The sequence below is a fragment of the Macrobrachium nipponense genome, chromosome 7 (genome assembly GCF_015104395.2).
Source record: "Macrobrachium nipponense isolate FS-2020 chromosome 7, ASM1510439v2, whole genome shotgun sequence".
Lineage (NCBI taxonomy): Eukaryota > Metazoa > Arthropoda > Malacostraca > Decapoda > Palaemonidae > Macrobrachium > Macrobrachium nipponense.
Window position 1 is genome coordinate 18,502,945 of NC_061109.1, and position 23,542 is coordinate 18,526,486.

The following is a 23,542-nucleotide window of genomic DNA, read 5'->3' on the forward strand; positions in this document are numbered from 1 at the left end:
TTTCCTCTAAATTAAAAAAAAATTCTTTTAAAATGTAAAAGATTTAAAAGCCAAATATGTTATTTTCTAGAACAATTTCAAGAGAAAATGCAGCAGAAATCTGTCATTTAGCCAAATATGTTATTTACTATAGTATACATTTTAAGCGAGAATCATTAGGAATTAGGAATTTTTAGGTAATAGGAATTTTGATTAAACTGAATACGACACCATTAGGAACAATCCTCTGCAATTTTTAGTCACCTCTCAGTTTGTGTAATGTCTGAAATTCTGATAGTGCATATATATATATATATATATAGTATATATATATATATATTATATATATATGTATATATATATATATATATATATATATATATATATATATACATATATATATATATATCTATATATATATATATATATATATATATATATATATATATATATATATATATATATATATATATATATATATATATATATATATATATATATATATGCAGAAGCCAGGTACTATGTCGTACCTCTAAGTAAATGGCGATACAATCCACAATGAAGTAAAATCTTCTTGTAGTTTATAATATATATCTTGTACAGGATTAAAGCTTTCGACCATCACCTGTGGTCTTGTTCACTAAAATGTGAACAAGACCACAGGTGATGGTCGAAAGCTTTAATCCTGTACAAGAATATATATTATAAACTACAAGAGGATTTTACTTCATTGTGGATTGTATCCCCATATATATATATATATATATATATATATATATATATATATATATATATATATATATATATATAATTTAAGTGTATATATGTTTGTGTGTGTAAATGTTTTATAAGCTAAAATGGCCTTGCTAGATAATTTCAAAACAATTTGTTTTTCTAATTGTGATATTTTTGTATCACAAAACGTTTAAGTAAAAACATACAATTAATTGTTTCGTCTTCTAGTTTTTGGAGGTGAAAGTTAGATGATTTTAAATGTTACCTTATCACACTCATTTACCCATCATCCCATTCAATATTTTTATTATTTTTTTATATAGAAATATCATCGATGGTCAAACAGATGACTTTGTTTCAAAATATTTGCCTGTTACATAAACTAAGGTTATATCGGAAATATCGATAATATTTCAAGAACTTATCATGTCTTGTTTAACAATAAACGTAACCTGTTATTCAAAACAATACCAATGGAAACAGCCGTTTGTAAGTATAAAACTTTATTCACGTGGTAACAAAAATATAAACAATATCAATGAGTAAAAATGGTATAAAAAATAGCAAATAACAATTCTATCAACGCACGGCGTTTGACAGAGAGAGAGGAGAGAGAGAGAGAGTAAACGATCATCTTTTTCTTTTGGAAATATAAGTAAGACTTGAGCACCCAACTCGTGCAGAGCCGTTTCAAGGGTAAATCCCTGTTAACTACTGCTACTAGGCACTTTGGTAAGACTGCCTTACTCTTCTTGCAATGTTTGATCGCGCTTGAGAGAACTGAAGGGTAGAGAGGATAAAGAAACAAGAGAAGGAAGTAAAGTAAGACTTGGAGCAAGGAGGACTCGGCCTAACGACGAACCCTTCATTTTCCGACGGGAGTATTGTACAGCTGCGAAGGAGTAGCCAAAGCTGCCTGGCCTCCTACAGGAGTGTTGTACAACTGGCTCGGGGCAGCTAGGGCGGCATGCCCACCAACTGGAGCAGGCTCGGGGTAGACGGCCTGTCCCTGGAACGTGTAGGTGGGGTGGAATCCTGTCTCGTCGACGTAGTAATTGACGGTCATCAGACGGGAGTCGGGCAGAAGGACGTAGTAGGTTCCGGTCGTCTGGACGCCCTGACGGTTCTCCTCGTGACCGAATTGGACGGGGCGTCTCAGACCGTCGACGGCGTCGACGGCGTAGTTGAAGCCGTAGGAAGCGGGGGCGGGCGTCGTAGGGGCGGCGTAGTTGTAACCTTGTGGGGCGCCTTGGCAGATGCTCCCCAGGAGGGCGACGGCGAATGCTACGGCGGCTATCTGTTGGCAGGTGTTTATTGAAAATATATAATTGTATTGTTTGTTAAGGAGAAAGGCTAAGAGTAACTGTCATTGATTCTCTATTCAGGTGTGTATCAGTTTGTACTAAGAGAAAAATCAAGTATATTCCTCCCGAGAAATGATCGCAGTCCATCATGCATTATCAAAACCTACGTGCTTCAAAACCAGACAGATGTTTAAAATCTTTTCATTCTCCCAAAAGACAGATTTGCTTTTGACAGCTTTTGCTCTAGTGAACTTTTCCTTTCCGGCACACCGGAACATAATGTACAAACTGGTTTTTTGGGGGCAAAATGGGATTGTGGGGGAGGGGGCCTGTTGGTGGATGGGCGGGGGCCGGGTCACTTGGGTATAGATGAGGGTAGGCTCATGCGGTCGTTAAACTTGGCATGGGTCTAGCTGGTTTTGAAAACGAGCTGTCAAGGCACGTGCTGCCTGTGGTGAAGTGAAGGTGTTCTCTTAAACTTCTAACAACTACTCGTAGCTGGGGCATTATGTAACAACAAACCACTGACTAATCATCAGTGACATTGAACTTCGAGGAAGTGTGCATGGCTATATAATTATTTTCTTTCTGTAGGCGTAAATAGACGGGAATTGATAAGATTGAAATCACGTTATTTCTAGGAGTAGTCTACACTCACAAGGAAGCTTTGGGAATCTCATTTTGATGTTTTTAAGCCTACAAAGGCCTAAGATTTAAAGAAACAAAGAGATGACTCTAAATTAAAAACGCGAGGGGTGAAACAAGAGTTATGGTACTAATTTGCAAACTTGAACATCTAAAGGAACATCAAACCAATTATATTGAAGTTATCCGAAATTTGACTATGTACCATCAAAACTTTGTAGAATGAAGAGAGATTAGTGTGATTTAAGCAAAAGGAACTAATCATTTCACTTAAAAAGGAGATTAAGATAGATTCTTCTGGAGAGTCAACTTAGGTCTAGCCTTAAAACCCATCTGGTTACGTAGAATCTTGCACGGATCTCCGAAACTTGTCCAGTTCGAAAAGAGAGAAATATCAGTCCTTTCCTTACCTTCATGTCTGAGACGCGTTCAAGGAGTGACTGTGATACGATGAGACCCAGTGCCCCAGATATATATACCCTGCTTCCATTCACCTTTGCACGACGATCGAAGGATTTAGTGAGTGGGGCATTAACGCGCCATGTGAAACAGACATACTGACGTATTCTGGGCGTCTCCGTTCTCTCTCTTTTTCTCTCTCTCCCTTTTCTTTGCTCTTTCTTTTTCAAGTAGTACTTAATTCTTCATTTGCAGAAGGTACTGAGGGTAATGGAAAGTTAATGTAGAGTTACAAACGGTCAAGTGAGTTACAAACGGTTAAGTACCATGATGCCTTGTTGTGTCGACAGTAGTAATTGATATCAGTGAAATAGCTTTCACTGGCCAAGGCAACGTATGCAGTCATTCTTAATTTCTAAAGAATATTAAGCAGGCCCTTCATTAGACAGCAGATATGAAAATCATGAAGTTTTATATAATTTTCGTGAGGTTACAGAGAATGATTTGGATGAGTCAATGGTATCGTTTCAAGTTAGACTAGCTTCATAAAGAAACAAAACTCAAGTTTAGGATAAGAAACTGAAGGTGAATTTTGGGGCCATTTTTAAGAGAGAAACATTGAAGGGCAGAAGAAGAATTATTATGCATTATTTGGTGCTACTTTGGTTTGTTATCTATGCGTCACCTACACCGAGGTGCTAGTACTAAATATGACGGAACCTCCTTGTGACGCCGTGTTTAGTACTAGTCCCTCGGAGGATCAAAGTATTGTATAGTTACACCTATTTCAATATTGTGTGGTCGACAAAGTATATGAATACACGATATCTTCGTGCGGCCGTCTTCTTTACACTTGCCATACGGTGTTTAGCGCTAGCACCTCGGAGTAGGGAACTCGTAGAAAACAAGATAAAGTAGCACCCATTATAATATGTTTTAAATACCTAGACCCCATGAGACGGCTACTTCAGAGGAAGTTTGATTTAATTTATCTAATGCGTGGTAAACAGGGTTAAGTCATGGAACGGAATTATTGACTTTTGTACCAAGCATTTTATTATTTCTAACAATATTTTGATTTCCGTTAAATCTTTGAATTTCCTTTATTTTTACCGCTAATAAGACAAGGGAAACTCCATAATCTGTAAAAGAAGGCTCTTCTCAGACAATACGGGTTAGTTTTCTTTTATTGTTTTAATGAGCGAGAGAGAGAGAGAGAGAGAGAGAGAGAGAGAGAGAGAGAGGATTTTCCTACATATTCCATATCTTTTACACTAAGACCGAGAGGAATGGTGAGAGAGATAGAGAGAGAAAGGATTTCCATACCCATTCTGTATTTTACTTGCACCAGGAAGAGAGAGAGAGAGAGAGAGACGAGGAGACCTGAGATGACACCCAGAGAGACGATGGAGGTTCGAATGCTGAAAAGGCACGGTCTCCAAGTATCAACCCCGCCTCCAAATTCCCCCAAACCGAGATGGATTTAACCTTTTCCTTACAAACAAACAAGAAGTCTGACTCGTGGGACAATCGTTGAGAGAGAGAGAGAGAGAGAGAGAGAGAGAGAGAGAGAGAGAGAGAGGAACCGGCTTGCCATAGACTCATAGACTCAAACACAAAAAGGGGGAGTATAAAAAAGATGGCTGCCTCCTGTTCTAAGGCTAGGCGGTGTCACACGGATACGTTTTAAGTAACTTGTTATTATCTTGCAGCTAGAATTTTACATTAGGTGTCGAGTATCGAAGCTACTTGTATTTCCGCAACCATATTGGCTAATTTGCAGCGCTAGTTTATTGATGTTGATCAATTAATAATTGGTTTGTAGGCTTTTAGGCCTAAATTTTGGCAGCAAGTTGGTACTAGGCACAAGAAAATGTGTTCTTGGATATCGGCTGCTACAGTAAAGGATCTTTTCATGTTAATTCCTAAGGAATTTCCTTCCGATATAAATACTGATATTGTAATCTGTTCGAAGCTAAAAGGACAAAGCCGTCATTTTCGTTCAGTGGTTGAGATAAAAAGTCTTGCCTTTGCAACGGCGCCCCAGTTTTCGCGTTTTTTTTTTTTATGTTGAGATCTTTACTTTTGCTTCTTCTTTAGTCCATATAGGTCACTAAAAAACAACGATGTAAAAAAAGTATAAAGACTCCTCATCATGGTACCCTGCCTAAACTAAAATCAGGAGTGTTCTCTTCCTGCGATCCCCAAGCCCCTTCAACCCTCCCCCCTTATTTCTCCGCCTCTCCCTTCCCATCGCCCCTCTCCCCACTCCGCCCCAAAAAAAGGGGAGTGGACCCAGCAAAAGCGTTTAGGGACCCCATTCGAGCGAAAGACCGAGAAAAGGTCATCCATAGTCCCAGAATACTAATGAAGAAGAAGAGGAAGAAGAAGAACAAGAACAAGATACTAACCTGAATTGTCATTTCTTCCCCAGGTTGTTTCACTCCCAGTCCCAGCTGTGAGCCACGGCAGTCGAATGATTGTCAGGTGAATAAAAATTCATTACTTGGATCAACAGAGGCACACTGGGTTTTGAGGCAAACAGACCTGTGTCGCTCCGGGATACACTACGGGTTTCTCGTTTGTACTCGGAAGCATTACCAATTGCTCCACACACACACACACACACACACACACACACACAGAGAGAGAGAGAGAATTACAAGGAGTTACAAGGATTTGGATGTCTCAAAGAATTGTTAGTCCATCCGAGGAGACATCATGTGCTAGAGAAAGCGAGTCTTCAGAGGAATTCTCTCTGTCTATCTCCTTGCCATGAGGAATACGAGAGAGAGAGAGAGAGAGAGAGAGAGAGAGAGAGAGAGAGAGAGAGAGAGAGAGGTTTTGGCCCCCTTCAATATTCAATTCAAAATCGCTTTGCAGGTTTAGAAGCAAAAAAGGCTTCCGTCTCAGATATCATGAGTAGTTCATTATTAGGCAGTATATTTTTGTTCCTTGAGAAGACTGATATCAAGTTTAAACGGTATCTGCGCATCTTAGGATAAACTAACCGTAGACCTTAGGATAAACTAATAATAATGATAGTAATTATAATAATCATAATAGGATACGTGCCAATGGGTCAGACGTGACGTTGATTGACAAAATCGAGAAGAAAGTATATATCACTCGTTGATGTCGCAATACCATGGGACACCAGAGTAGAAGAGAAAGAGAGTGAAAAGATTGATGTGTCAAGACCTGAAAATAGAAATAAGAAGGATATGGGATATGCCAGTGGAAATTGCACCCATAATCACAGGAACACTAGGCACGATCCCAAGATCCCTGAAAAGGAACCTGGAAAACTTGATGCCGAAGTAGCTCCAGGACTCATTCAGATGAGTGTGCTCCTGGAAAAGCGCACATAGTGAGAAAAGTGATGGACTCCTAAAGAGGCAGGATGCAACCTCAGAACCTAACACTATAAAAATCATTTAGTCGAATAAGACGACTCTGATAAATAGAAAAGATAATAATAATAGAGAATTCCCGTACTGAGCCAGGCTGCCGTAGACTTGCTTTGGTAAGTGAAGAATCAATAACGGTAGGTTTGATATTTTATAAATATTGTTATGTGTTAGGAAGATTATAATTATTTAAAACAATCTTCCAGTACTTTGTCTCTTGGAAATCAATGGCAAGAAAGTTTTGATAATAATCATTGAAAACGATCAATACAAATTTTAGAGCCGCTTTGGACCGCAGTAACATATACGAGTATACCTCTTTGCAAGTTAATTAATGTTGCCAAAATAAAAACTTTTGATCTTTGCAAAAATGCAGAAAACAGTTACCATGTTGCTTTACTATTAATTAAGAGCGCTTTGATTTTAGTTTGATGATTTTAGCGACAATCTTATTAATGTTTTATAGAAGGGACTTTTAATCGCGTAACAAAAATCTAAGTAATTGGAGGTAGGGTGCCTACACCATCGATCTCTGCCTAAAAAGATCTTGCAGGAACTTTCGTCTGAAGTTAGTTTTCCAGTATTTTGGAATATTCTTATTCCGACAGTCGTCCAATTTTGAGTTAAAGCGTTGGTTACTTTCTTTTGTAGTTCTATGTTTAGCTTTGATCTTCATAACAGAAGCTCCACTGAAAGGTATACATAAATCTGTAGGCATTAGGGCCTTCTTTTAGCCCGTTGCCTGACTTTCATCAAGGGGCGTGAAAGCTACTGTAATTCCTCTATTTTTATGCAGTGTTCAGGACCTGTCGTAAGTGTATACAGTTGCTAGAGATTGATTCCTAGGGAACCTGATCCTCATCAGAAACAGCCAGACAAGCTCTGGGGCCCACATTTTTCTTCCACTGAGCCATTATCGACCTAACATAGAGGCATAACACCAAAACGTAAAATTCTGTACAGTTAAAAGAAAGGTCACACTAGAAACTAATTTGTTATAAACAACGTTACCTTAAATAGAAACTACTCACAAAAGTTGTTTTTTTAATGGTAACGGAGTTATAGAAATGTATTATCCAGAGTGACCTTTATTTAATTTTTACTGGTATAAAATTTGATGTCTTGGTGTTTTGCCCCAATTTCAGGTCGAAATTTGCTTAGTGTGTTGAAACCGAAGCGTCCCAATGGAATAAGAATGTTGACTATAGAGCTTGTTTTGCTGATAAGTGCATAGTACATTCTAATTCATTTTGATTCTTCCTGGTTCCTGATTCAAACATGACTTCACTTTTCCACTCTGAGAGATATTGTGCTCACATTTACCTAAGCACCTTGCCCATAGCACGAGGAGAACAGTTACAGACTGCTCTCGAGACAGCCAACTATGTAGCGAGTCTTCTCCGCTTCCCTAATCAATATGTAAGTGGGGCAGGTAGCAAGTATGTCTAGGTATTTTGAAGTCTCTGGCTAATCTAGGCAGCCACAGTCATTTGTTTGCATCCAGGAGATTGGAAACCAAAATAGAGAGGTTAGTAAGCAGATAAATATGATTGAGCGTAGAATGCCCTCAGGTGAGTTGCTGAATCAACAGCGACAGAAAAACTCTTCTCCTTCTTCTTCTTCTCCTTCATCAAAAACTCCGATGTCTCCCAAATAGGGAAATGAGTTCCCCATCAACACGCTAACTCGTTCCAAATTCGTTCGTAAATTGTTCCCTTATCTTCCGAACTGTAAATGTTTTTTGTTTTTGTTTTCTCCATAAGCTCAGCAACGTACTATTATCATTGATTTTTTTTTTGATAAACCATGAAAAGACGTTTAGAAAGGATGAGACGAAATATCGAGGCGAGGTGATGTCAGCTTTTTTCGTTGGGTCCTAAGAAAGGATACGGCTGTCTTCTCACTTTCATCCAATGTTAGTGGGTCCTACTGGGAGGAGTCCTTTCGCTCGGCTGCGTGCGTCAGATAACTTTTTTTTTTTTTTTTTGGGGGGGGGGCGGTTTGCGAGGGTAGGGGAGAGGGTGGGTGGGGGGAGAAGGAGGAGGGGAGGGGATGGGTGAAAGAGGGAGAAGGGAGAGAAATGCAGATTAGTAGTGCTCTAGATTAGACGAGAACTGAATGGTATGAAATTGACGCAAAAAAAAGAAAAAAAAAAAAAACACACACAAGCTTTGTGATTTTTCTTAAAATTGAAATTTAGACAAAATCCAGAATTGCTAGAAAATTTAGTCAGCTTTTTTTTTATTAAAATAGAACGGAATGAAATTCAATAAAAGATAAAAATAATATAATTTTTATTAATGTTTATGAAATTTTGCAGGTAAACAGGTAAAAAATTCTTTTAATTTTATTACTGTATGACATTTGAATGGAGTAGAAATGTAAGAAGAAAATAAGACTGGAGTGCCAGTGAGTCTTTATCAGATTTACAGATGAATGAAAAGCTGAAGCTGTAGTAGGAATCTGCTGAATCGAAGGGAAAACAATAGCTGTCGGAAATTAATAGAATAAAGGCAATAAACTATCTGTAGTGTTTATCTGTTCCCCAAAATTAATGTATGCAAGAATAAACAAGTAAAAAATGCGTCGAAAAAATAGTTTTCTGTACAGCGTCCAATCAAGGGCACCGAAAACAGACCTATCTTTCGGTGGTCTCTATATAATGCTGTAGGAACCGCGGACCATGAAACTTTAACCATGGCCAGGAGGTGGTCTGGCCTATATCGTTGCCAGACGCACGATTATCACTCAATTTAACCTGAAATTAAATAAAAGGTACTGAGGCTAGAGGGCTGCAATTTGGTGTGTTTGATGATTGGAGAGTGGATGATCAACATACCTATTTGTAAACCTCTAGCCTCAGCAGTTTTTAAGATCTGAGGGCGGACAGAAAAAAAGTGCGGACGGACGGACGGACAAAGCCGACAATCTGAAAAATAAAAATAATATAAATAAAGTAACGAACTCAAAAATAAGAATTCAGAAGTATCCTTAGCTTTCTGTTACCTTCAGAAAACTTGGCTCGACTTCAAAAGCTATTATATGAATAAAGGGTTCAAAATGTTACGTTTTAAGCGCGAGGGAACTCAGTAACTATAATGATCCAGTTACATAAGAATGTAAAATATTCGCTTGTATTGTCATTGAAGTTAAGTAAAAAGTCAGAAGATCTGGAACCTAATTTAAAATTCAAGACGTAATTTAGACATTAATTTTTATTCAGTGATAAGTAATTCATGTCGTTAAGATAGATTTTAAACAAATTCGAGAGATCTGGTAAGATTCAAATGTCATATACCATATATATATATATAGATATGCATGTATACACACACACACACACACACACACACACACACACACACACACACACACACATATATATATATATATATATATATATATATATATATATGAAATATAAAAACACCGTATCGTGCTTCTCAGTCATCGACAGAATATTAACTTTGCTTAAAACTCTTCAGAAGAATGGACGAAAGTTTCTTTAGGCTCTCCTAATATTCTGGTGTGGATCCTTCTATTTTATATATACTACATATATATATATATATATATATATATATATATATATATATATATATATATATGTATATATATAAATATAAATAGACACTCTAGACAGTTCAAAGGACGATTCTGCTGTAAATATCTTGGACATGGAACGGTTCACGGTCAGGTGATTGCATACCGATGGTGCTTCTTGTTCTTCTTCTTCTTCTTCTTCTTCTTCTTTTCTTTTTTTAGTTGATAACACCTGTTTAGGGGCTGCAAAGGCAAATCAGCCTGGTGAGAGAGAGAGAGAGAGAGAGAGAGAGAGGATTTATAGGAAAAGGTGATAAATGATGATAAATATGAGAGAGAGAAAGGTAATAAGTGAATAAATACAGGGAATAGTAAAAAAAAAAAAGAAAGAAAACTTGGTCCTCGGCTTTGAGTTTGGAGATCAGGAGATTTCACTCACTGCTACAATAGGCAAACTTTTCCACTTTTTAGTTGTAGCGAAAATAAAGCACTCAGCAAACTACAACAACAACAACACCTGTTACTACAACCTCTTTATTTGAATCTTCAGCTGAGCAACGCGTGATGCGACCTTCAGCTTACCCGGGGCGCGTGCAAGATTTTCCCCTCTTGCATAAGTTGTAAACATAATATTCCTTACTCAACTTGAAGTGGTCTTCGTAATTAGTACTCATACTTAGTACTATTCATGCTAACAACAAGGATCAAATCAAAAGGACACGAATTAAACACGTTCACATACTCTCAGTCATAAGTGGAAACACAAAATAATCGAATACAAACATAGCCTAAATTCAGTATATCAAAATGAATTAAAACGTGCTCGAATCTACGGTCAAATAGAGCCTTGTTTCACGGACGAAAAGTAAAATAAATGCGCTATATTTTATGAGAAATACTTTTTCTGTACTGTTTAACCAAATTTATAAAAAATAAAACTTACCAAAAAAGCACAAGATTGTTATTCATTACATTGTAAGTGTAGTTCAATGAAAAGGGTAGTCACAGAAAATATGGACTTCCAGAAATTTTAGGAAGACGCCCCCAATAATAGCCGCCCCCACCCTCGGTACAGGGCTGTACCAGTGCTTTTGAGTGGGCGATGTTCTAACAAGGCGAAATCTTCAATGCGTAACTTAATTTCTGATAGAAGCTTTCACTGTATTGTTCAGTGCAGAGATGAACAGATTCTGCGCCATTCAGAAACCATGTCATCCTCCCGTTTGTCATTGTCTGGTTTCACTGAGTCATTCAAACGTAAAATGAATGTAAATGGATGTTTTTTTTGTTTTTGTTACATCATTGGGAGAAGGGTGTGTTGTCTCAGCATTTTGATAACGAAAGAATAATTTTTTTTTTTTACGCTGGGAAACCTTGAAGTGAGAAATGGATAACTGTGAATAACAAAGTATTTACAAAGAATAATAATAATAATAATAATAATAATAATAATAATAATAATAATAATAATAATAATAATAATAATAAATAATAATAATAATAATATTATTATTATTATTATTATTATTATTGTAAAGAAGTTTCTCTATTCTTCTTATTACTGACTTTTCTTCTGTACTCAAGTTGGCTACTAAAACGGCAAATGGGGGAGTCATGTTAATTCCTCTTTAGGAAGGTGGTCTTGATTACTGTTCTGGAGGGCACCAGCGGGGAGACTGCCACAGGGTCCCTGTCTGCCTGCTTGCGGGGAATTTCTTCCCACGGTCGACGTGTCCTTGCAACTTCCTCACGTAGGGCGCATAGCTCCGTAGTCTTCTCCGTCAGCAGTCGCTGCAGAAGGGCCCTCCTGAAGCTCCTGGTGTCCTATCATATCGGGCCACAGGGTCCTGCAACCTCAGGGTAATATAGGCTGGAATAAGACCTTCATTAATACAGGTTTTATGAAAAAGAATGGCTGCTTCAGCAGCGTGGAATCAGAGGAATTTATTTCTGGTGATTAGAAATTTCTCATTATAATGTAGTTCAGATCTCGCAATAAGCGGTAGGTCCCGTTGCTAAGTAACCAATTGGTTCCTAGCCACGTAAAAATATCTGACCCTTCGGGCCAGCCTTATGGAGAACTGTTCATCAGCTCAGTGGTCTGGTTAAATCAAGATATACTTAATTTTTTATGCATGTAAGGAAATTAAACAAGGCGAGCATTCCCCGTAGATTTTCAAACAATTTGATTTAAGACCCATCTAAGTTAATTTGGTTACTTTCACACACGACTGGTTGAAATTCCGCTCCATCGTTCGCCGAATTCTCGACATGCGTCGACGAACTGAACCACAGGACCAGCGGAATGAAACAGCGTTGTTTTATAAGCTGAAAGGCATTCGGTTTAACATTCCATTGAACATTCCTCGTCGCTATTCCATTCTCGTGATTGTGACACTCAGCGAGACGGCGAGATTTATCTTTTCATTAATTGTAAATTGTTACAATTGGATTTTTGTTGTTGATTGTCTTTCCAGAGAATGAGGCTGTTGATTTCTTTGGTACAAGACAATATGGTGCTGTATAAAAGAAATCGTTGCTGTTTGACGTAATAAAGCTGTCATTATTCTATCCGTGGAGTTTCCATTAAGATGGATGGATAGGATATATATATATATATATAATATATATATTATATATATATCTATATATATATATTATATATATATATGTGTGTGTGTGTGTGTGTGTGTGGTGTGTGAGTGTGTGTGTGTGTGTGTGTGTGTGTGTTTGATTTTAAATCACGCAGAAATAACAAAAACGTGATAATTGTAAGAATAAAGTTACAGCCACGATGGAAAATTGACACTTTCGTCTTACTATATACTTTATATATGTGTATACAGAGAGAGAGAGAGAGAGAGAGAGAGAGAGAGAGAGAGATATCTTAACTTCTCCTCGAATTCTTCGCACTTTCTGCACACTCTTGTCACTACAGAGCCTCAGATCCAAATGAAAGAAATTGAAGAAATTCTGATGCCCGCAGCAGCTAGCAGGCGACCTCATTCTGATGTTCTTGATGCGGGTTCGAACGCTACTACAGACATCAGAAGGACTTCAAATCCTTTCATTTGGATCTGAGGTTTTGTAGCGACATTCTTGCAAATATATTTTTTTGTGTTTGGAAGTCTGGGATGGGTTGTTCATTTTTTCCCTCTCTGCATATATGATTGAAATGTATGCTGTACTCGAACTATCAAAGGTGGAGCTTTAACAAGAGATTTTATGGCGTCATTACGTAATATGGAAGGATTAACTTTCAAATCAAATCATCACATCGGATTGTGGATATGACTTGTCTGTCCAAGACTGAGCAATATTTTCAGCCTGATATCTAAACAACCTGATTCCTTAACATGACGTCAACGAAACTTATTTAAGTCTGATAAGTGAAAGGTCATATGGAAAGTATGCAATTAGTTAGAATGCTAATATAAGAGAAATAGATGAATTGACTTGGAAAATGATTGGCTTCTTTATATTCATTCATCTGCCCATTTTACAAATGACGGAAGACAAGAGGAAAGTAGGACAAAAAAGGAAAAAAATATTCATCTAAAGAAAAACTAAAAGGTCATTCAAGAACCTGCTTGGGATTGAGGTCGTCGTATCTATGGTGGCTTTTTTCTTTGTGACCTGACTTTTTAACTCTATTTTACCTGGCCATTGTTTTTTTTTTTTTTTTTTTTTTTTTTTTTTTTTTTAGCCATGCGGTCAGATATGGTTTATCCAGTACGGTACGTAAATATCGGTCTGTCTCGATTTAAAATAGCTTCTCTTGCCCCTTCTATGTATAATGTATACTCACACACGCACACACACACACGCACGACACACATACATACATACCATATATATGTATATATATATATATATTATTCATATATATATTTATATATTTATATTATATATATTATATATAGTATATTTTTGAACTCTTTAATTGGCCTCACCTATTCACTACTCGACTTATGATATTAGTCGACGCATAATAAACTAATGATAATGACGATTTTTTATAATATTTTTCACTTGCGAAATTTTTAATGAATAAGGAACCAAATTCCAGAATTTAAATTTTTTTTAGTGAAATATCTCTCTCTCTCTCTCTCTCTCTCTCTCTCTCTCTCTCAGGATACAGGAATAAGTCGGTTCGTTTATGATACAATCATTTAAGACTGCACAAATCCGCTATCTCTCTCTCTCCATTTTAAATTAGAATTCAAACTATCCAGAAGAGCCCAAAATAGAAGCAATATTATGACAGGCCATGACTCTTAATTATTTTGTAATATACCTCTCCAGTTTTTTATTTTTTCTTCTCTCGAGTAGGTCCTTGAACAGACATTTGAACGATGGACTCCAATTTTAATATCGGCCTTTGTATGAGAAGATCTTAGGATCATATTTCCTCAAAATCTGTGACAGGTTGACCTGAAAAGAATGCGTCTGAATATTGAGAGAGAGAGAGAGAGAGAGAGAGAGAGAGAGAGAGAGAGAGAGAGAGAGAGAGAATAATTTTGTCAATAGCGGACTATGGTTTTGATTACTGAACACTGGGGGAAAATGACCATTATCCCACAGAGAGAGAGAGAGAGAGAGAGAGAGAGAGAGAGAGAGAGAGAGAGAGTATGGTTAGATACAATCTTAAAAAAATAATTAATATGGGTGTCAAATGTACGTGTGTTAAATTAACGGAAAATGAAAATAGATATATTTTGTTTTGTAATTAACAAAGTAAAATCATATTTATATGTCATTTTATTAGGTTATAACTCATTTAATGCACCGTTATATTTAAATATCCCAGTAAGCGTTTAACGAGAGTACTTCCAAGAGAGAGAGAGAGAGAGAGAGAGAGAGAGAGAGAGAGAGAGAGAGAGGTGGGGTGTTCTAGAAAACTCGTTTTGTTTACATTCTCCTCATAGCTAGCGATTGAGCCAAATAACTTTCAAGTGGTCTGTTTTGACGCCATATTTAAAAAAAAAAATTTTTTGAGCACCATACAGCTCATCTTTCTTGTTTACTGCCGGATGTAACTGTTACAGAGAGAAATCTTGCTGTAATCCTGGTCTAATTGTTTGACGTAAGATTGATATAATTGTTTTATGCAACCATAGAACCCAAATTTAACTGCTTTATGAAAAGAACGCTGTTCTATCCTCGCTGCAGAGGAGTAAACGGTGCGAGCAACACTAGGTCTATACGCATCTGCAGAAGAAGCAGAAAAAGGTGAACAAGTGAAATGCTTACCCAAACATTCACACGGGCTACTAAAGCATTTTCCTATACAGTGATAATTCCATATTTCTCGGCATCGAATAGCTAGTTTAAAAAAAAAAAAAGCTGAAATGTTTCGTAAGAGAAAGGTAAGAAGTGTTCACCAGGAGGCCTCACAGAAAGGAAAAGGTCATCGTTTTATGAGTGGTCTCGTAAGAGTTATTTACTACATCAACCTTAGTCCCTGTCTCCTCCTTTTGCTCATAAAATGATAAGAATGATCCATAAAATGTTGGCTTTATTTTTCGTCACCTACGAGTACATCGTCTGTCGATAAATTAGAAGTATCTTTCGCCTAGACTCATTGGTCACTTTCTAGGAAGAATTGGCGTCCTATTCTTAGGAAACTTGGTAGATAGTTCATGCCCATATGAATTGCGCTATGAGTGTATGTTCAATAATAATAATAATAATAATAATAATAATAATAATAATAATAATAATAATAATAATTAACTACCATTAGGAAGGTAAACTGTTTTGTGACGTTTTCGGAGGGAGTAGAAATTGGACGAACGTTGACCCAGTTGACCTGCATTGTTCGTAAGACTGTTGTTTTTACGCGTTCAGCATTGACTAGTATCTTGGCAACAAGAGTTATGATCTGCTGACACTTTCTCTCCCTCCCTACACCTCTCACTCTCTCTCTCTCTCTCACTCAGAAAGAGAGAGAGAGAAAGCAAGAGAGCGCGAGCAATGTCCTTATTTGTTTATCAGTGCATGATCGGATTAGAGCTTCAGTAGTGCTCTCTAATCCGCCTCCGTCCACACCCGCGCTTCAATAATGCTTTCTGCCCGGGAAAAGTGATTGTCTAGCCACCTGGGCGCCTTATGCCGAAAGGTTACTCTCTCTCTCTCTCTCTCTCTCTCTCTTCTCTCTCTCTCTCTGTTGTAGCCCATGGACAGTAGTTTTATGGGTAGGTCCACGAAGATTTACGGCTCCGGGGCTGAAAAACTAGAGACTTTTCGCAAAATACCTTCGTTTTCTCCTAAGTTTTCGAAAGTCACTGAAGAAGAAGAACCAGAAGATGTAAGGGTTGAAACAATAGACAGTGGCCACAAGTTCTGTTTATCTCTGGCAAAGAAAACAAAACGTAACAATTATTTATTAGAGTAATGCTAGGTTGATTTTGATCATTCCTATATATAATTTACTCAGGATAGATATTGTGTCTCATATCTGACCAAAAATACCTGATGCTGAAAGGAAACCAATAAAAGTTCTTGTCTGTAAAATGATCGTTTAGCAGAAACATTGCTCTGTATTTTTAATTTTACGTCGACTGCAACTGGAACCTCCAAAGTTCAAAGGAAGATGCAACTTATTGCCACCCTAAGATCATTCCAATTGTATTTTAATGATTTACGCACATTTTTATATCTTTATTTATTAATTTGTTAATCTATATTTTATCTTCCAAATAACTGATCTCTCGTTTCTGTATTTGTTAGTAGCTTCTGTTACTTCTTTCAAACGAACACAGTATTCTTTGGGAGCTTCAATTGAAGGTTAATAACCCTGTGGGCTTGTTTCATATAAAAAGGGTTCATCCTCTGAATAATAATAATAATAATAATAATAATAATAATAATTAAATAATAAAAAAAAAATAATAGAAAAAAAAAAAAATAATGATAATAATAATAATATAATGATAATATGGTGTCGGTTCGTTTCTTGTATTTCTTCTTATGGAGATAGGGAGAAATTCTGTTTCTTTTATTGTGTGATAATCGGCTTTATATATCGATATATTATATATATATACTATATATATATAGATATATATATCTATATATATATATATTATATACTATATATATATATATGTGTGTGTGTGTGTGTGTGTGTGTGTGTATGTATATATATATGTATGTATTTATGTATATATACATATATATAATAACATTGATGCAAAACGCAAAATAGATAAATGATTTAAGAGAAACAAAATAAAGAAAAGCTGAGATAGACTATAAAGGTCTCGCTAATTGGAAGAATCCATAAAACATCGCCAGAATAAAGTGAAAGACAAATGAATAAAAAAGAAAAAGATAAAATTCAAACAAAATATGGCAATTTCACTGAGACCTCATCCCACGAGATATTGCACATTGCAGAGTTGTTATCTTCGGAATGCAAATGATTTAGGAGGGGGCAGTTTTGCAATTTTGACAGTAAGCTGTAAATGCATTCTCCTTGCAGTGATTCTGGGGAATCAGACTGCACTATGCTGACTCAGCAACCGGACTGGTCAAGAAGAACTGCTCCGTCAGTTTTAGTTTGCAACCAAATAATGTATACACGTATATATATGTAACTGTGTGTATTTTATATATATATATATATATATATATATATATATATATATATATATATATATATATATATATATATATATGTATAAATATATTATTCAGGATTTTAAGCCAGAACCAAGTAAAAGTAATACACCTTTCTAAAGGCAGTTCATATTCTTGAGTTGCCCATATGAACTAAAAGCCTCCATTCTCTCTAAGCCATCTCTATTCCTATTGGCTGCCTTGGAATTAATCCAAGTACCTGGAATTAAAGGATTTCCAGGTACTGTGAGAGTAATTTCCATTGCATTCAGTGAAACGTTTTAGCCTCTTGTCTGTATTTCGTTTCATTCCTTCAAGGCAACTCCCTTCCCTTCTTGGCTCAGCTTCTCACTCCCCAATTTTGGTTCAATGCTGTGATTAATTCCCCTTGTGATGCTAGCAATGATGTTAAACATCCCCACAGTTAATCAAGCAACATTCTATGCCCCCTTGAGTGAACTTTAATATGCAATGCTAAGAGCAAATAATGTGTTATGTTTTTCCCACGTTTCCATCTCCTTGGTACTGATGCTAGAATGCAATCTCTTTGCAGACAGATATTGTGCCTGGTTGTGAGAAAAAATTGGGAACCCTTTTAAATGAAGCTTGTATTTAAATAACCCGCTTTGAGCAAGTCATGCCTCTGGGTCTGGGTCATTTCCTAGACACATGTTTCCAGTGGACATGCAATCAACCACCTTCCACCATTAATTTCTGGACCTACATGCAATTTAAATGTAAAAATAGTTCAGTTAAACTAGGAGCCAGAGTTTTATGTAAATTCCTTCATTCAGTAATATCGGCCTTCAGCCGTAGATTTTTCTTTGTAATAACTCTCGTCCCTCCAAAAGTTAAGTTAAGTATATCTTAGTTTTACCAGACCACTGAGCTGATTAACAGCTCTCCTAGGGCTGGCCCGAAGGATTAAATATTTTTACGTGGCTAGGAACCAATTGGTCACCTAGCAACGGGACCTACAGTTTATTGTGGGATCCGAACCACACTATATCGAGAAATGAATTTCTATCACCAGAAATAAATTCCTCTGATTCCGCGTTGGCCGAGCCGGGATTCGAACTTCAGACCACCAGATTGGCAGCCGAGCTCGAAAACCACTCGTCCAGCGAGGGCATTTTAAGAGTTCTAGTAAGTCACATAAATACATTTTCACTGAGGTAACGAACAGTTCATTACAATATATATATAATTATATATATATATATGTGTATATATTTAGACATATATATATGTAAGTGTGTGTTTGCGAATTGTGTATACAACACATTAAAAATGTCTGTAGGCATGTTTGTGATTGGAAAAAAGTTGATCAGGCACAGTTGCATATGATGCACACACGTGTGTGTAAACGGTGTACTATAAACACATCCAAATATCACACACGCATTCGTGTTATACGTGTGTTCTCATATTTACTGATAAGACATAAGTTAGTTTCTCACGTGTCACTTTCACTGTATATTCGTGATTACCACAACAAGAAAGGCTTATTATCATTATTTCAGAGAGAGAGAGAGAGAGAGAGAGAGAGAGAGAGAGAGAGAGAGAGAGAGAGAGAGAGAGAGGATTCTAAAATGAAAAGGTCACTCAACGCTTAAGCTGATTTTTTAAATAGATTTTTTTTTTAAACCATCACTGTTCTGTGTAGACCGACCTGATTTTTCTTTAGACAGGGATCTCCATGTAAAAACGTCAGCGTATTGGAGCACGTAGACGCATGCCAATCTCCATTCTCTCTCTCTCTCTCTCTCTCTCTCTCTCTCTCTCTCTCTCTCTCAAGAAGGCGTTTTATCATTCCCTATCCTCTCTCTCTTTTCTCATGTCCTTAGAAGCCTCCAGCTAACTCTCTGACCGCCAAGAGTAGTAGTACTAAAGCTCTTTTCAAGGCTAAACCCAAGAACTTGATCATTTTCCTTCTTGACTCTACTTGAAAGTCACGAGATGCGAACCAAGACTCAAAAAGGTCAAAAACGGAACGAGCCATGATTAAGCATCTGCGAAAGAAGTTTATGGCCCACAAGGAGGCTCCTGAAGATTCACTTTCAATTTTCTCCGCAAATAGTTGGAACTTGGCTGCTCAATTCATGTTGAGTCACGAGAATACCGAAGGTGATGTTATAGATCTATTGGTTTCCGAGGATGAAGGCCACTGTACTGTTCAGCTGACTGGTAATTGACGATAACAGATCAATGCCGAACTTTGGAACTTAAAAAAACACAAATTAGAAAAGAAATATATTCAAAACCCCAAACAGTTTCGGAACTTCGTGCCCCCTCTTCAGTGTGGAGACACTAAAACTCAGTCATTACCGAAAAACGGCCATCCTTACCTGCTTAGTGTAAGCTAATATTCATTAATATTTCGGACATTAACAAGCTGTCTGAAAGCCTGATTGGCATGGAAACTTCCTGGATACTTCTGACTAGCTTTCAGGTTGATTTAGACCATTTGAACAGCAGATTGGTAATCTAGAACGTTACATAGACTCTTCACTTTGGGCCTAAATGAAAGCCGAGCTAGTAACGTCTTCCTGGAAGGAGTTGCTCCAATATTTCGGGGGTTTCTGGGGGCTGTAATCACGCTAGAATACTTGGAAAAAAGATAAATCCATTCAAGAGGATTATTGGCCAGCTGAGTAGCCGTAGTTGAATATAAAACAATAAGGATAAAATGCCCACGAAAGCTGTGAATAGGTTTGTTTTTTCTTTAGGCCGATATGATGTTACGTTGGCTGAAGTACTCACCTATGGCTTTGAATGGCTACGTTAAATTGTTACTTCACGACTCTTGCCTGACTTTGCATCACCTGATAGGCCTGCATCATAAACTCAAATCTCTCCTGTGTTTTTTAAAGCAATAATGAATGCATTCTTGCTTGCATTAGCAGCGGGATAACAACGCATGACCATCGGCTGATCAAGTGCTTTAAAACGAGGTTGTGGGTCTCCCTCTCTTTACATAATGTGCTACAACACTGAGTATTGCAATCTTGTTTTTTTTTGTTATAAACCACAACTTATTATGATAATTGTCTTATTGATAATGATATGGCGTTTATTCTAATTGTAGTAATATTATCAGCAGCAGTAAAAATATTAGCCATCACTCGGATGGCTAAATGTTGACTATAATGATATGAGAATATGTTATTCTTTAAAGAAAAACCAGATATTCTAAGAATATGAGATAGATCACAAAATCATTGGCCTAAAGTCTGATAAAGGAATGAAGTGTTCGTAAATTCATCTTTAGGAGAAAGTCATCAAGATTTCTGGACAGTGGAAGAGAGAGAGAGAGAGAGAGAGAGAGAGAGAGAGAGAGAGAGAGAGAGAGATGAATCCATGGCACGCCCATGATCCAGACAGGAAAAAATGGGAAAAAAATTGTAGCGAAGACTTTCACTCTTAAAGTTTTATCATTACCTCATTTTCCTGTGAATAATTATAATCATATCACTGACAATCTCTAGTGATTTTTAGGCCTTCTTGTGACACATTGTCTGAGTCTTGCACCAGTCTCTGAGGTTTGTTGGTAAGTAGTTTTACATACGTATATCTCGCTTCGTTTTAATTGTATTCTGTCTGCAAGTAAATCTCATTTAGGTAAATTTTACCTTTTAGTTTTCTGTAAAGGAAAGCTATCAAGATGGGTTTGCCTGTCCTTCCGCACTTTTTTTGTCCGCACTATATTTTGTCCGCCCTCAGATAATAAAATCTCTGAGGCTAGAGGGCTGCAAATTTGTATGCTGATCATCCACCCTCCAATCATCAAGCATACCAAATTGCAGCACTCTAGCCTCAGTAATTTTTATTTTGTTTAAGGTTAAAGATAACCATAATCGTGCATCTGGCAACGCAATAGGGCAGGCCACCACCGGGCCGTGGTTAAAGTACAGAAAACTTGATTGCACCGAAGAGACTTGGTCGCATTTTTTACTTGTTTTCAACGTGATAACGCTATTGAATGACTAAATTAACTGTGACATCACTTAATTTATTCAAGTGTTATAAGACTTTAAATGCCTTGTTTAATCATAAAAACGCATTAATTTAACCTCTCAATCAACACGTTTAACTTTAGCTGCTAACGAGTCTTTAGGTAACTTATGCAGTCACAACTGAATCTAAACACCAGGAAAATTCCGCTAACAAGGAAGGAGGAAGTGAAGGAAATGAGAGAGAGAGAGAGAGAGAGAGAGAGAGAGAGAGAGGAAAAAAAACTAGAGCAAGTAACAGTCGGCAGAGCAGGATAATATAGAGAACGCGCGCATAAAAACTGGAGCACTTTTGGATGATGCAAAACCCCACCCTGAGGTATTCCACGCTCAGGGACCCCCAACCCTCTCCCACTACCGAAATCCCATCCCCCGCTACCCGGCCCCCACCCCCACAACCAACAGCGTCTCGTGGGTCATGCAACTTCCACAGGTTTTTTTACTTATTCTTTTAAACCTGTTTGGATACGTTTACTATCTACCCACTAGTTTGTTGTCATAGCTACACATACTCTCTCTCTCTCTCTCTCTCTCTCTCTCTCTCTCTCTCTCGGGTTGGCAATGGAACTATTCCAATATATGGACATTTTTTCACTTTATTGTATAGAATTCATATAGGCCAAATATGTTTTAATTTAATTCCAATGTTTTCGTGTTACTACCTAGTTAATATATACACACATATTTATATGTATATATATATATATGTATATATATATATTTTATATATATATATATATATATATATATATATATATAATATATATAAAAGGCTATTTAGGCACATTTTCTCTCATATGCAATTTCTGTTGTGAAGACAATTATTTGCAGAGCCACAGACTGATTCAAAGTTTAAATAAAATGGTAGTCTCTGGAAATATTTCCATTGGCATATATATTATATATATATATATATATATATATATATTATATATAAATATGTATCATTCGAGCTACAAATGTCCTTTAATATCTAATTCGCTCTACCTCGGAATTGATATATTTTCATATATGTACCGAGGGGGAATTTTTTAGTTACTAATAATGTCGTACCCCCATGGGATCGAACCACCGTCCAGTTGGACGGGGCACGAAATCAGGATCGGACAGTGACGCTACCGAAACGGCTATCAGAGAGGCTAAAGGTTTATATCGATTCTGACCATTACAAATCAACGCCGATCTCGTTGTATTTTGTAATTAGAATCGATATGAAACCCCCTCCACCATGCTAGCCGATTCGAGCGTTTGACCCACGCAGCCTTGTTATGAATATTTATCACATCAACGTGATTCATATAAATCATTCGAGCTAAGTTGATAATAATTTCGTATCACCATGGGATCGAACCACCGTCCAGTTGGACGGGGCACGAAATCAGGATCGGACAGTGACGCTACCGAAACGGCTATCAGACAGGCTAAAGGTTTATATCGATTCTGACCATTACAAATCAACGCCGATCTTGTTGTATTTTGTAATTAGAATCGATATGAAACCCCCTCCACCATGCTAGCCAATTCGAGCGTTTGACCCACGCAGCCTTGTTATGAATATTTATCACATCACCGTGATTCATATAAATCATTCGAGCTACAAATGTCCTTTAATATCTAATTGGCTCTACCTTGGAATTGATATATTTTCATATATGTACCGAGGGGGCACGAAATCAGGATGCTACCGAAACTGCTATCAGAGAGGCTAAAGGTTTATATCAATTCTGATCATGTACAAATTCAACGGCCGCGATCTCGTTGGTATTTTGTAATTAGAAAATCGATATGAAACCCCCTCCACCATGCTAGCCGATTCGAGCGTTTGACCCACGCAGCCTTGTTATGAATATTTATCACATCACTGTGATTCATATAAATCATTCGAGCTACA

The 23,542-nt window shown here is 37.0% G+C and overlaps 1 protein-coding gene across 1 annotated transcript; it reads right to left on the bottom strand.

The window, feature by feature from the left end:
- Positions 1–1,200: 1,200 nt before the first annotated feature.
- On the bottom strand, positions 1,201–3,227 carry LOC135217100 (uncharacterized). Its single transcript, XM_064252789.1, has 2 exons — positions 3,074–3,227; positions 1,201–2,011 (listed from the first exon to the last, which is right to left on the bottom strand). Exons 1-2 carry the CDS (start codon positions 3,077–3,079, stop codon positions 1,580–1,582), a joined length of 438 nt encoding a protein of 145 aa, XP_064108859.1. The 5' UTR covers positions 3,080–3,227; the 3' UTR covers positions 1,201–1,579.
- Between the last annotated feature and the right edge of the window lie 20,315 nt (positions 3,228–23,542).